At 40.0% G+C, this 14,598-nt stretch overlaps 1 protein-coding gene across 1 annotated transcript in view; it reads left to right on the top strand.

Moving 5' to 3' along the window:
* MALRD1 (MAM and LDL receptor class A domain containing 1) overlaps positions 1 to 14,598 on the top strand; it is a 640,413-nt gene that overhangs the window by 253,331 nt on the left and 372,484 nt on the right. Inside the window, exon 25 of the mRNA XM_054724807.1 lies at positions 6,006 to 6,219. Coding sequence (XP_054580782.1) covers positions 6,006 to 6,219 — 214 coding nt within the window. The remainder of the gene's footprint in view (positions 1 to 6,005; positions 6,220 to 14,598) is intronic.

The following is a 14,598-nucleotide window of genomic DNA, read 5'->3' as shown; positions in this document are numbered from 1 at the left end:
GCCAGCAGCCCTGTCGTGGTGGTCGTTCCTGGAGATGCTGGCTGGGGGCAGAGCATTAGGGGGCTCTAGGGGGATGGTGAGGCCGAAGGGGGAGTAACTGTCAAACCTTCCCGCTTGGCGCCATTCTTTAAATTGTATGTGGCTGTTTCACAGCTCTACCTGCTCAGGGCGGGGCTCCAATCTCCTGGAGCGGGGTGGGGGCTGGGCCAGGGCAGAGCCAGGCGGGCTCGGAGGGCGGGTTTAGCATTGCCCCAGCGAGGTTCAGTGCGCTTCCGCTGCAGAGATGGTGCTGCTGCTGTCAGGGGGAAGGGTCTGACCCTGGGGGGCCGCTCAGGCCTGCCTCCACCCAGGCCTGCCTCCACCCAGGTCTGGAGTTGTAGGGAGGAGAGGTGTGCCCGGCCCCAGCGGAGGGGGCCTGGCAGTGGTGGGCCATGGCCCCGGTGCCTCAGGAGTGCTGAGGGGTGGTCACCAGCTTGCTATTGTTGTGGGCGCCCCTGGCGGGGCTGGTGGGGGAAGAGATCGGGAGTCGGAGGTGCAGGCTGCAGCTACCCCCAAGGCTGGATCTTCTCCCTGTCTGGTCAGCCTCTCTGTCCCCCACTGGGGGTGGGGGGGCTGGGGTCGGGTGTCCATGCAGGGGGATTGGAAGAGCTCCCTGTGGCCGCTTCCTCTTCCTTCTTTGCAGTCCAGGCTCCTGTCAGGCGCTCTCCTCAGACCCCCGGGAACTTGGCTCGGGCCGCCCACCCCCTGCTGTGTGCACAGCCTCCTGCTGGTCTGTCAATATGCAAATTGGTCATTACTGGGACACTGTAACGGACAATTAGCATATTACCTCTTTATATGTATAGATTTTATAGATTAGAATACAGAAATACCTAAAAGTTAGGTAACCTGCTCTAGTTATATAACCACAAAACAGCAGAGACAAACTTTAAACATCGGCAGGTCATCTACAAGTTCATAATCCAAATGCTACACTATATTGTTTCCAAAATTTTAAAAAATAATTGATCCTGCTTTCATTCTACCAAAACTATATCTTTGCTCTTTTTAAAATGTTTAATCACATTTAATAACAAAGACTGTGGAATCTTAACCAACATTGTATGGAGCATCTATATATCCTACCTTATAATAGAGAAACATGCAAATTGACCGCACCTCCGCTATGCCCATGATTGGGCCTGCGAGAGGCTGGGGGCGGGACTCTAGGTGGCCTTTCCGGCTGTTGAGAAGACCAAGATGGCGGTGCCCAATCCTCTTAGTTCCGGGGGTCCTCCGCATGATCGCCACCCGGGGGGCGTGGCCGGGCCCAGCCGGGCGCTCCGCGGGTGATCCAGGCGGCGATCGCAACCGGGGGGGGGCGTGGCCAGGCACAGCAGGGCGCTCCGGGGTGATCCAGGCGGGGATCGCCACGGGGGGCGTGGCCGGACCCAGCATGGCGCTCCCGCGGTGATCCAGGCAGTGATCGCCACCCGGGAGGGGCGTGGCCGGGCACAGCCGGGTGCTCCGCGGGTGATCCAGGCGGCGATCACCACCCGGGGGAGCGTGGCCAGGCCCAGCATGGCGCTCCGCGGGTGATCCAGGCGGCGATCGCCACCCGGGGGGGCGTGCCCGGGCCCAGCCGGGCTCTCAGCGGGTGATCCAGGCAGCGATCGCCACCCGGGGGGGCGTGGCCGGGCACAGCTGGGCTCTCGCGGGTGATCAAGGTGGCGATCGCCACCGGGGGGCGTGCCCGGGCACAGCCGGGCGCTCCGCGGGTGATCCAGGCACTGATCGCCACCCGGGGGGGCGTGGCCGGGCCCAGCTTGGTGCTCCCGCGGTGATCCAGGCGGCGATCGCCACGGGGGGCGTGGCCGGGCACAGCCTGGCGCTCCGCGGGTGATCCAAGCGGCCATCGCCACCCGGGGGGCATGGCCGGGCCCAGCCGGGCTCTCCGCGGGCGATCGCCACAGAGGGGGGCGTGGCAGGACTTGCCCAGCCCCTCCCAGGGTCCCTGGGAACATTGCAGGCATGTGGTTGCTGATTCCCAGACCAGGCCTCTGGCCACAGATTCATAGCTTTGCAGAGACCTAGGGCAGGGATCTGCTTTATCTGCAGAGAGACAGAGGTTCTGCAGTGCCCCCCAAGACGTGGGTGGGCCCAGCCAGGGATCAAGGGGCATGGAAGGACTCCTGGCCTAGGGGCAAGGACCCTCACCCCTGAGGCGGGGGTTGAGGGGTGGAGCCACCTCAGTGAAGGGGTGCTGCACTGCAGGGTACTGGACTGACTGACGTGATTCAGAGAAGCTCCCAGTGCTAATGGGCCTCGCTCAGGTGGCCTTCACACTTCAGAGGCAGTGACTCCTGCTCCTGCCTTCACCCAAAAGCAAGCTCGCTACACCCTGCCCCATAGCAGAGCATGCCTAGGCAGTGAGTGGGAAGCCTTCCACCTGCTTTGGAGAAGGGGGGCAGTAAAGAATGGGGGGAGAGGAAAGAATGTGGAGCATCCGCAATGAAGAGGTGCTTGAGAAAGAGGCTGGGAAGCCTGACTGGAAGGTTTGTTCTGTTTGCTGGGCCGCTGCCCCTTAGGAAGCGCAAAGAGCATGGCTCTGAGGGCTTCCTGTGTGCTCTGAGGGCTTCCTGAGTCAAGTTCCACAGCCAACTGGAATTGGCCTCAGTTTCCTGGTCTGTAAAATGGATGAAGCGTGTCCCAGTGCCTTCACTGAGCTTTGATGGCCAATTGAGATACTATATAAAGAAAATGAGGGAAGAAGTGAGAAAGAAAAGGAAGGACAAAAAAACACAAAAGAAAGATTGAAAGGAACCTGTAAACCCATTGTCACTTAAATAGGGAATATAGTCAGTAGTGTTGTAATGATGGTATGATGTCAGGTGGGTACTAGAAATATCGGGGAACACTTTGTAAAGTATATGATTGTCTAACCACTATTCTGTAACTAATATAAAACCTGAAACCAATACAAAATAATGTTGAATGTAAAGAAATGAAAATTGGAGTGAAATTTTTATGAATTTCAAAGATCAAATAAAAGCTATAAAGGAAGGAAGGGGAGAATAAAAAGTGTTTTTCATTTTACCACTTCATTAAAAAGACAGTTGTCTTTATATGGTGCTTTTATACTTTTCTAAGTCATTATCTCATTTTAATTTCCGGGCAACTTAAATACAAGATAAGTATTCCCTCCACTATTTAAAGAAAGGAAATCTTGGTGTCTGGTCCTAATGATTCAATCGTCAAGCCCTTATTGTAAAGCAGGGTTAGTAAAATTTTCTGTGCAGGGTCATATCTATACTAATAAAAGCCTTGGGGGTGATCAGGCCAGCAGGGGAGGGTATTTGGGGGCAATCAGGCCCGCAGAGGAGCAGTTAGGGGTCAATCAGGCCAGCAAGGAAGCAGTTAGGGGGCAATCAGGCAGGTAGGTGAGCGGTGAGGAGCCAGCAGTCCCAGATTGTGAGAAGGATGTCCAACTGCAGGATTAGGCCCGATTCCAGGAATCGGGCCTAATCCTGCAGTTGGACATCCCCCGAGGGGTCCCATATTAGAGAGGGTGCAAGCTGGGCTGAGGGACACCCTCCCCAGTGCACGAATTTCGTGCACCGGGCCTCTAGTGTATATATATATATATATATATATATATATATATATATATATATAAGCAGGGAATATGCTAAATAGCCAGGTGTCACGACCGCTCAGGAGGAGGCTACATCACGACCGCTCAGGAGGAGCTGCACACGCAGAGGGGCAGGAGGTGACTGTGTGCCGCCCCCAACCCCAGAGGCCGTGGGGAGGCTGGGGCTGGGGGCGGGCCGGAGTGGAGACACAACACACAGGAGCACCTGCCCCCACCCCAGCAGACACAACGCTGCGGCCGGGGGCGTGTTCCGAGTGGCCGCTGCATGGCTCGGAGCACGCTCCCACCCCAGCAGACAGGACACAATGTGGTGGCCGGCACTACATGGGTCAGGTGTGGGTCCCGGCCCCCTGTGGGGTGCCTCCTTGCACGGCGGGAGGTGGGGCGCCTCCTCACGTGATTTGAATTGCGCGCTGGGCCTCTAGTTGTGATATAATTGATGATTTGACCATTTGGACATGACAGGCAACTGAGATTGTGTCTAAAGGATAGCAGATAAACAAGTTAATGTAATAGTAATTGAGTTATCTGATTTCTTATTCACAGAACATTCCATCACGTATTCAAATGTTTAGATATATCCGGATGATAGAGCACCTTTTTCAGTTTTCTAGGGTTCAATGTACCTTATAAAAAAGTTGTAGTCATTATTATTTTTCCAGTTTTACCTCCTTTTAGTCACTTCCAAGCTCTTAATAAATCTTATAAATTTATTTTTTCTTAGCACATTTGATCTGAAGAAAAACAATTTATCCCTTTTATGTAAATTTATATAGGAATTTACATATAAATTGTATTTTTATTATTTTTTTATTTTTATAATGGGAGACACTTGATTTTCAACTATTCTATCCACTCATCTTAAGAGGAAAGCACCTAGCTTTTCACACAGTAGTATAGAAGCATAACATGTCTTAAACAGCAACAACAAAATTATAATAATTTCTTTCAAGAAAAATGATTACATATATATTTAGTCAAAGGTGTTTGATCTCAATAAATATTTTGTGTAAAATCCCTGAGGTAACTGTATTTCTTGTTAACTAATTTCTAATTGTTCTAAATGTACTTTAGAATACAGGAGTATTTCTTATGTTAACACACAAATCCAAATTTGGCCTGCAGAGAAACTCTGAATTAGCTTCACTTAAAAATTTGACACTAAACAATATGTGACTTTTTATGTTCCATGAAACTATATTCATTATTATTCTAAGCCAGTGGTCGGCAAACCGCAGCTCGCGAGCCACATGTGGCTCTTTGGCCCCTTGAGTGTGGCTCTTCCACAAAATACCACGGCCTGGGTGAGTCTATTTTGAAGAAGTGGCGTTAGAAGAAGTTTAAGTTTTAAAAAATTTGGCTCTCAAAAGAAATTTCAATCGTTGTACTGTTGATACTTGGCTCTGTTGACTAATGAGTTTGCCGACCACTGTTCTAAGCAGTGGTCATGTAATAAACTGAAGCTAGCCTTTCTGAAAACTGCAGTGACTCCTGTTATTTTTCATCACTTCTAATTCTATTGCAGTCCACTTAAATGGGAGCTCACTACCAAACAATGACACACGTGAGAATTGTGTTCATCACATACATTGATCAAAGGCAAATCAAAATAATGTGAGTTCCAAAGATGTGGCCAATAAAAAACCCTCATGGTATTGAGGTTTGATATCTTGGGGTGGACAGATCTGAGGAATGGCAAGAATTGGGCAAAACAGAGTAAAGGATGTGCTTGCATGTCCTTTCTTTTGGTATATTCTGTGCTTGGATTGGCCTCTTGCTTCCATGTGTGATGAGGCTCTAAGAAATGCACAGGGCTTGTTTGGGATCTGGGAGCTGCAGAGGCAGCAATGGTGGATTGGTGACTCCGGCCAGTGTTCTAGGCCACCTATCCCACAAATCAACACGGGAGGCAGTGGTGTTGGTGATGCCACTCCCACATCCTTATGTGTTGAGGATGGTACAAATCTAAATGATTCCCAAGCTTTTTGGGTCAGTTTCATTATGCGGCATTTTTATAGAGTCAAGTGTATTTAGTGCTTGCTACAAGTTTTGCATATGATGGACAGCTTAACTGAAACTGATTTTCTTCCCTCCCTTTCCCTCCCCTTCCCTCCCCTTCCCTTCCCTTCCCTTCCCTTCCCTTCCCTTCCCTTCCCTTCCCTTCCCTTCCCTTCCCTTCCCTTCCCTTCCCTTCCCTTCCCTTCCCTTCCCTTCCCTTCCCTTCCCTTCCCTTCCCTTCCCTTCCCTTCCCTTCCCTTCCCTTCCCTTCCCTTCCCTTCCCTTCCTTTCCCTTCCCTTCCCTTTTTTCTTTTCTTTTCTTTCTTTTCTTCTCTCTCTCTCTTCTTCCCTCCTTCCTCCCTTCCTTCCTTAGATTATCTTCAGGGCAAAACGCAGTGTCAGTTACATGGGAGATGTAGCAGTGGATGACATTACCTTTCAAGATTGCTCACCCCTCCTCAGCCCAGACAGGAAGTGCACTGCTCAAGAGTTCATGTGCGCTAACAAGCACTGCATTGCACAGGACAAGCTGTGTGATTTTGTGAATGATTGCACTGATAATTCAGATGAGACTACCTTCATTTGCAGTAAGTAAAAGTGTTCTGTTTTCTAACTTTTGCCTTTATCTCCCACAATCTTACTCAATTCCATGCATTAATTGCTGAACATACAGAGTATGTATATAGCTCAGCAGCTGAGGCAGTTAGGGTCAATCAGAAAGAATGCATGCACCCCTATGTTCATAGCAGCACAATTAACAATAGCTAAGATTTGGAAACAGCTCAAGTGCCCATTAGTAGATGAGTGGATAAAAAAGCTGTGGTACATTTATACCATGGAATACTATGCAGCAGTAAAAAAGAAGAATCTCTTACCCTTTGAGACAGCATGGAGGGACCTGGAGAGCATTATGCTAAGCAAAATAAGCCAGTCAGAGAAAGACAAGTATCACATGATCTCACTTCTATATGGAATCTAATGAACAAAATAAACTGTTAAACAAAATAGATCCAGAGACATAGAAGCATAAAACAGTCTGAGGAATCTCAGATGAAGGTGGGGGTGGGTGGATGGGCAGGAAGAGATCAACCAAAGAACTTATATACATATATGCATAACCCTATTACAGACAATAGTGTGGTGAAGGCCTGGGTGTGTGTGTACTGGATAGGGTCAATGGTGGAAAAAAGGGGGACATCTATAATACTTTCAACAATAAAGATAAATTAAAAAAAAATAAATACATCACTTTTTTTTCTCTCAATACCTAAAAATACATCAATTTTTTTTTCTCTCAATACCTAATTTAGAACCAGAATTCTCTTAAAACTAGATGACGGATTGGGGTGTGTGTGTGTGTGTGTGTGTGTGTGTGAAGGAATTGGAGATAAATTGGAAAACACAGAAGGGAAGCAAGTATTTTCCATGTAAAAGAAAGTTTTGAAACACACACACATACACACACACAAAAACACACAGTAAAACATTCACCAAGACTTATTCATGCAGGGTTATCAAGCCTCTATGCTTGGATGCATTTCAAAGAGTTGTCATTCCTTCATGTAAATTGTGAGATGTGGTCAGTTGTTTAAAAGCCAAAAATGAATACCCAGATATTACATAAAAAAGGCAAAGTGGTCTCCTAAAGGAGATACATATCAACTATGTAATATTGTTTTAGGAGATTGATTTATAATAAACAACACCTATTAAAATATCCTTAGCTCAATGGGCCATATGTGCTCATTCGGGTAAATCTGTAAAATTGTACAATGTAGCCCAGTTGTTGCCTCATTTCATTGCAAATGAGGTGAATACAAATTGTCAAAATGAAGTTTGACAAAGTATTTCACTCTACTAGTAATAATTTCTGTGCTAGAATATTACAGTTTGCTCCTTTTTGATCTTTTGAAACCAAATCTGGCATATTAAGAATAACTTCAGCATAAAGAGAGCTCACAGTTATATAAAACTTTTAACCTTCAAAGCCCTTTTATCGACTAATCTCCACAGAATCTTCACAGCAGCCCTAAGGGGTAGGGATATATTTTATTAGTGCATTCCACAGAAGTCATGAACAGCAGTGCTTAAGATTTTGTCAAAGTTCATCATACTGGTATCAACAGAGTTGATCCTAGAACCCATGCACTTTAATTTATGAACCACTATTTTGCCCAAGCTACCATACTACTTCTGTGTAACACTGAATCTAAAAAATGTTACAGATTACAAATCCTATTTATATCATATAATTGTTCCTTCAGTTGTGGATTCTTTCTTATAATATCCATTATTATCATATATGACCTGAGCAAAAATGCTTGGCAAATCTCAAATTCTGTATTAATATTAATCTCTACCTCATGAATATTTTCTGATGTATTTATAGTTATTTTCTGCATCAAATGTTTTAAAATTCTCATTGCCATTTTCATGTGAATATCACACAAATCTATTAGGTTATCAGTGAAACAGAACAGATATTATACTTTTTTTGGATCATGTTGCCAATATATCTTTTTTCCAAGATGTAATTTAATGCAATTTCTTCAGTACTTAAATAATCAAGTAATTTCTGACTAAATTTTTCTTGAACTCTTTGTATTTAGGTTCTAACATTGTGGAAATTTCTAGGAATCCTCTGTGTTTGGGAAAGGATGCTGGTTTTCTAAGAGGGTTAAAAATGTATTGAAATTTGCTGTTTTGGTAGTTGGTTTGTATGGAAAATAAAGGCAAAAGTAATCATAAGCCTTTGGAGGGAAGGTTGTGCTAGAGGTGTCTTTTGGTGACATGATCACCAAATCACTTAAAGTTTGAGTGGGCCTACTTATATCAGCAATACTAAAGCAAGAAAGCTGACTTAGTTCTAGATGTTACATAGAAAAAGAAAACTTTTTCAGCTTCTTCGAAAAAATATGCAAGAAACTCTAAAAGTAACCCACATTTTTATATTGGTTCTCATTACATGATAATGAGTTCTTTTTACATGGCATTGCTTATTTTTATTATGTATTTAAAATTTTTAACTATTCATTCTACTGGTCTTAAATGTTATGTTTTAATTATAAATGGTAAAATCTGCTATCTCACTTATGAGTGCTGTTATTTATCCTGTGTATACTATAAACATTGGAGCTCTAATTAGATCCAGAAGAATAGGAAGAAAAATAATTTAAATCACTATAGGAACTGTTTTCAGAAGTTTAGCTGACAACTAACCAAGTATTTAGGTTTAAGTTCCACAGTTTTTGGATTTTTAGTTTTTCATTTGTTTATTTTCTTAAGAATTCTAAGTGAAGACTGAACATGAATCACAATTATAAGAAAACTTCTGAAATATCATTAGGTAGAAAAATGCCACATAGGAATAACAGAAATAATTTAAAAACTCAACTATTTTTAAAGGTGTAGACTACCTCTGGTAAAGAAGAAAATAATCCTTTGTAAACAAAAAGTAACTGCTGCTTTAATTTTCATATATTAATGTAGATTCTGAAAGTAAAATCTAGAAGAAAAATTAGAATATTATTTATTACTTTATAATATAAATACCATGTCTAAAATATATGATGTAGCCAAGGAAGAAAGTGATTTCTATATCTGAGAACTCTAAAATCTAATTTGAAAATATCTTTGCCATGATATAGAGGTTTCTTTGAAAAATAATCATGTTTTTATTTTTCTGTATGTTCTAATGAGCATACTTATTATTGATACACAATTAAGAGTATCTCAGGCATACTCAAAATAATTTAATTCACTGTGATTAGTGAGGATGCTGGATATTTGATCAGCATAATTGGTAAGTAATCTGAACCTACTGGGCAAATGTAATACTGCAGTACCAACTGTAGATATCTATTGTTTTTAAGCACACACAGAACATTTACCCCCCCCAAAAAAATGTATATCATTAAGCATTGAGGAAATTTAAATAATTTCAGTGGGTTGAAGTAACAGATTATCTCTTTTGAATTACACTGGAAATCAATTATGAGACAAGTGCTAGAAAATTGCTATTGGGAAGGAAAAAGACAGACACAGTTAATAACTCATGCTCCCCTAAAAATCACAATAAAATTAGAATATGTTTTAATAATAATGCATAAAATCCTCTGGGATTTAGGTAAGTGAATACTTAGAGAAAAATGTATAGACTAAATTTTTATATTAGAAGCTATCTAATACTGCAAGTTAATGGAATAGAACACAAATCTAAGATAGGATTTGCAGAGACTGATAAAATTTTCAAAACCCTGTCAAGAATGATCAAGAGAAATGAAGAAGACAGAAATATAAAATTAACTTAACATATTTATTGAGAAGTTATGTGTCAAGCAGTGTTTGTGTAGTATGCATCAATAAATAAACAGGCAGAAATCCCATTCCTCATATTCTTGTGTTAAACAGAAGATGTAATCTCTGTCTCTACACACACACAAATATATATACTAGAGACCTGGTGAACGAAATTTGTGCACTTGGGGAGGGGGGTCCCTCAGCCCACCTGCACCCTCTCACAGCCCAGGAGCCCTTGGGGGTTGTCCGACTGCAGACATCCTTAACGCTGCTGCAGAGGTGGGAGAGGCTGCGCTCACCAGCCATGAGCCTGGCTTCTGGCTGAGCAGTGCTCCCCCTGTGGGAGCACACTGACTACCAGGGGACAGCTCCTGCATTGAGCATCTGCCCCCTGGTGGTCAGTGCACATCATAGCGACTGGTCGTTCCACCATTTGGTTGATTTGCATATTAGGGTTTTATTATATAGAATATACAATATATATATATATATATATATATACACACACACACACACACACACACATATGTATATATATGTATATATATATATATATATATATATATATATATGTATATATATAAAGTAAATTATAGTGTTTATTGAAAGGTCACAATTGATGTGAGAAAATATAAATAAAATAAAATATCATCCTGGGCACTGAAAACCACTGATCTGGGCAGTTACCTAGTTCTTAGTCAATAATCATATAAAATCTAAGCAAAAAAATTAATAATAAGATAAATAAAAATAAAATAAATCTAAGCCAGCATTCTGTAATTAACACTTGAATACCTGACATTGTCCTTCATTTTTTATTTGGTAAACACTGGGAACCTCCAATATAAGAAGCTCTGGAGCAAAAACAAAGAAAAACCAGATCTTATCTGAATACTTGTGGAGCTCTTTGTCTAGTAAATGTGATAGGTACATAAACATTCACATTGCAAATGAGAGTTAGATAAGTGCAAAGCATTTTTGGAGAGTGAAGGGTCATAATTTAGTCATTTGTGAATATTAACCCCAGCACGGGCTTTCATAAAAGCAGCACCTCACCTTGAAAACAACTGGTGTTTTTTTCAGGTACATGTTTTATTAACCATGGTCTGTGAGTAGCTGCTGTTGTCTTTGGGAGCTTATATTAGAAAGTAGGTCAGGTATCATCATGCTAATAAACCAGGCTTTCTGGGAGGGACCAGCTGTGCGAAGCTTCATGAATTCATTATTGCAGCCTCTAGCTGAGTGGGACTCAGAAAGTTTCACTGTCTTTCCAAAATTACCACTCAGTGTTTCAGGTGATATGTGTTAAGATATTGTTTTCCAAATTATGAAATCAGGTCGTCATCAAGGAAGACAAACTCATGCCGTGAGGGGCTTTTCTCGATCAATTCCTGCATTGTGAATTTTCAAAAAGTTGGTATTATTAATAGCATTTTTTCCAAATTACTTACCCCCAAATCCTTTTTTTTCCTATAAAAACAAATATACTTTTTACAGAACAATAGTTCTTTTAATCAGTTTGGAAAGATGAAATAATAATGGATTCATAGGTAGTTATATAGGAGAAATTCGGTGTAACCTTTATGCAATGGTTACATCTTACATAACTATAGTATATCAAAATCAGGACACTAACTTTGGTTTAATATGCATGTATATATAGTTTCGTGGGATTTTGTTACATGTGTAAATTTGTGTAATCATCACTACAATGAAGATATTCCATCTCCACAAAGATCCCCATTAATCTGCTCTTGGAGAATTACACTTATTCCCACCATCCCTACCTAAACTTGGGAAATCATTACTTCATTCTCAGTTTCTATAGTTAGCCATTCTGAGAAAGTTATGTAAATGCAGCCATGTAGTATGTGATCTTTTGAGACTGTTATTGTTTTTTGTTCATCGTAATTCCCTTGTGATCTATCCAAGTTGTTTTGTGTACAAATTATTTGTTCTTTTTATTGCTGACTGGTATTCGATGCTTTGGATATAACATACCATAGTACTATTTCCCAGAGTGGCTGTGCCATGTTACATTGCCACTGACAGTGAGAGATCCAGTTTTTCCACATCCTTGTGAGCATTTGATATTGTAATTATTTTATTTTTATTTTTATTTTTATTTTTGTTGTTCTTATACGGGTGGGGTAGCCTCATCATGGTCTTAATTTGCATTTCCCTAATACCTAGTGAAGATGAACATCTCGTGTCTTTCTTTGCCATCTGTATCCTCTATGATGAAGTGTTTCTTTATGTCTTTTGCCTGTTTTCTAATCAGATTTTTTTAACTGTTGAGTTTGGAGTTCTTTATATATTATAGATATAAATTATTTTACAGCTATGTGAGTGGCAAATATTTACTCCCAGGCTTCAGAGTGTGTTTTCATTCTCCTAACAGGGAAAGAACAAACATTTTAAAAATATTTTGATAAGGGCTAATGTATTGATCTTTCTTTTTAGAAATCATGGTTTTGTTTACATGCCGAAAAACACTTCACCAAGGATTTTCTTCTAATTTTTCTTCTAAAAGTTGTATAGTATATTTTACATTTAAGTCTATGATCCATTTTGTTAATTTTTGTATAAGATGTAAGGTTTGGGTCAAGATTTTGTTTTGTTTTGTCTATCCAGTTGCACCAGCACCATTAACAAGATTCTCCTCCCTTCATTTGACTGTTTTTGCAGCTTTGTCAAAAATTAGTGGGTTGTACTTGTGTGAAGCAATTTCTGAGTTCTATTTTCCATTCTATTGATCCAAGTGTCCATTTTCCCAGCAATACCACACAGTCTTGGTAACTAAAGCTACATAACATAATAAATTTTGAAATTGAGTAGAGTGATTTCTTCTAATTTATTCTTTTTCAAAACTGTTTTAGTTATTTCAGTTCCTTGGCTTTCTATATAAATTTTAGAAAATCATGCCAATATCTACAAGAAATGATGCAATTTTGATAATTTCATTAAATATGTATATCAATTTGAGAGAATTATCTTTAATATGTTGAGTCTTCCAATCCATGAGTACAATGTCTCTCCAGTATTTAGATTTTTAAAATTTACTTCATTAGGGTTTTATAATTTTCAGCATACAAGTCCTGCACATATTTCCTAAGATTTAAAGCTATATATTTCATTGTTTGAGGGATTTTAAATAGTATATCTTAAAATTTGGTTTTTATATGTTCATTGCTAGTTTGTATAAATACAATTAATTTTGCATGTTAATTTTGTGTCCTTTACTTTTGTTGACTCATTTTTTAGTTGTACATTCCTTAGATTTTTTTCTATGTAAACATCAAGTCATCTGAAAATGGGGAGTTTTCCTCTTCAATTTATGTGCCTTAAAAATTTGGTAGAATTCTCCAGTTTGACTATCTGAACCTGGAATTTTTTCAGGAATTTTAAAACTTTGAGTTCAGTTTCCTTAGTAAGGAAAATTAGTATTTTGAGTAGTTATAAAACTACTCATGTTATTTTTTCATTATGTAAGCTTTTGCTTTGCCAGGAAAAGGTTTATTTCACCTAAGTAGTTGAACTTATGCATGTGGAGTTGTGCATATTATTCTAGTATCACCCCTTTGTTTTCCACAGGATCTATGATATTGTTTCATTTCTGCCATAGATAATTTGTCTCCATTCAATCTTTTATTTGATATTCATATTTATTGAAAATGCCAATTAATTAAATAAAAAGAAACAATATAGCTCTAACTCTTTTATAAATATGATATAAACAGTTTGTTAAAATATGATGTGGAGTTCAAGTAATTGGTCATGAAATCAAAGAATTATAGAGTTGTTGAGATTAATAGAAGTTAGTCCAAGCTTTTTGAAATAGGGATTTAACACTAAGACTTCTATGAAGGATTCACTTTTAGTCAATTATAATGAATCATACATTTTTATCTTCATTCTAGCACTTATCACATTCTATTAAAATGTGAGAGAAAGCCATTAGGACATATTTATTGTTGAATCAGCCCCAACAGCTACTAATTGCTGTTGAATGAATTGAGAAATGAATGACCAACCAATAAAGGGATCATTTCTATAACTTTCCTGCCCTAGCAGATAATGGAGGTGGCAATGGAGAATCACCTAATTCCTGCTTGAAAACTTTCACACGAGATAATACACTGCCTCACATATAAAATCTTTTCAACTGTCAGTCATTTCTAGATATAATAATGTTTTATTCTAATATTGAATTAGTGTTTCCGTATTTACCCAGTATGTTTTTTTTATTATAATATTTCTTACAACTTCTACTTCTTCATGATAATAAAAATTTAAGTATTGGAAACAGGTACCATCAATTCTGCACATCTTTTCACATTCCCCTTTCTCATGTTAGTAATTGTGATATCAGAATTAATATTCTTGAATCCTATCTTTTAATAGCATCTAATATGCATGGTTTTAGATCTCCATTATATAACCTTTCTCTCATTGAATGGTTTCAGTTAACAAAATTTTCCTTAAACATGGGAATTAAATGTTTAAAAATACTACAGTGCTCTAATTATGATTAGACCATCACAATATTCAGTGTCATTTTCTCTTTTATGCCTGCCATAACAGAGTCATATATCCTATGAATTTTAGTAGTTTAGGTTTTTTTTTTTTTTTTGTTAATTAAGTATTTTGTTGATTGTGACTAAAAA

This window comes from Eptesicus fuscus, chromosome 2, assembly GCF_027574615.1.
Source record: "Eptesicus fuscus isolate TK198812 chromosome 2, DD_ASM_mEF_20220401, whole genome shotgun sequence".
In the NCBI taxonomy this organism is placed as follows: Eukaryota; Metazoa; Chordata; class Mammalia; order Chiroptera; family Vespertilionidae; genus Eptesicus; species Eptesicus fuscus.
Note: the sequence above shows the minus strand (reverse complement) of the source record. Positions and strands in the feature narration are given on the sequence as shown.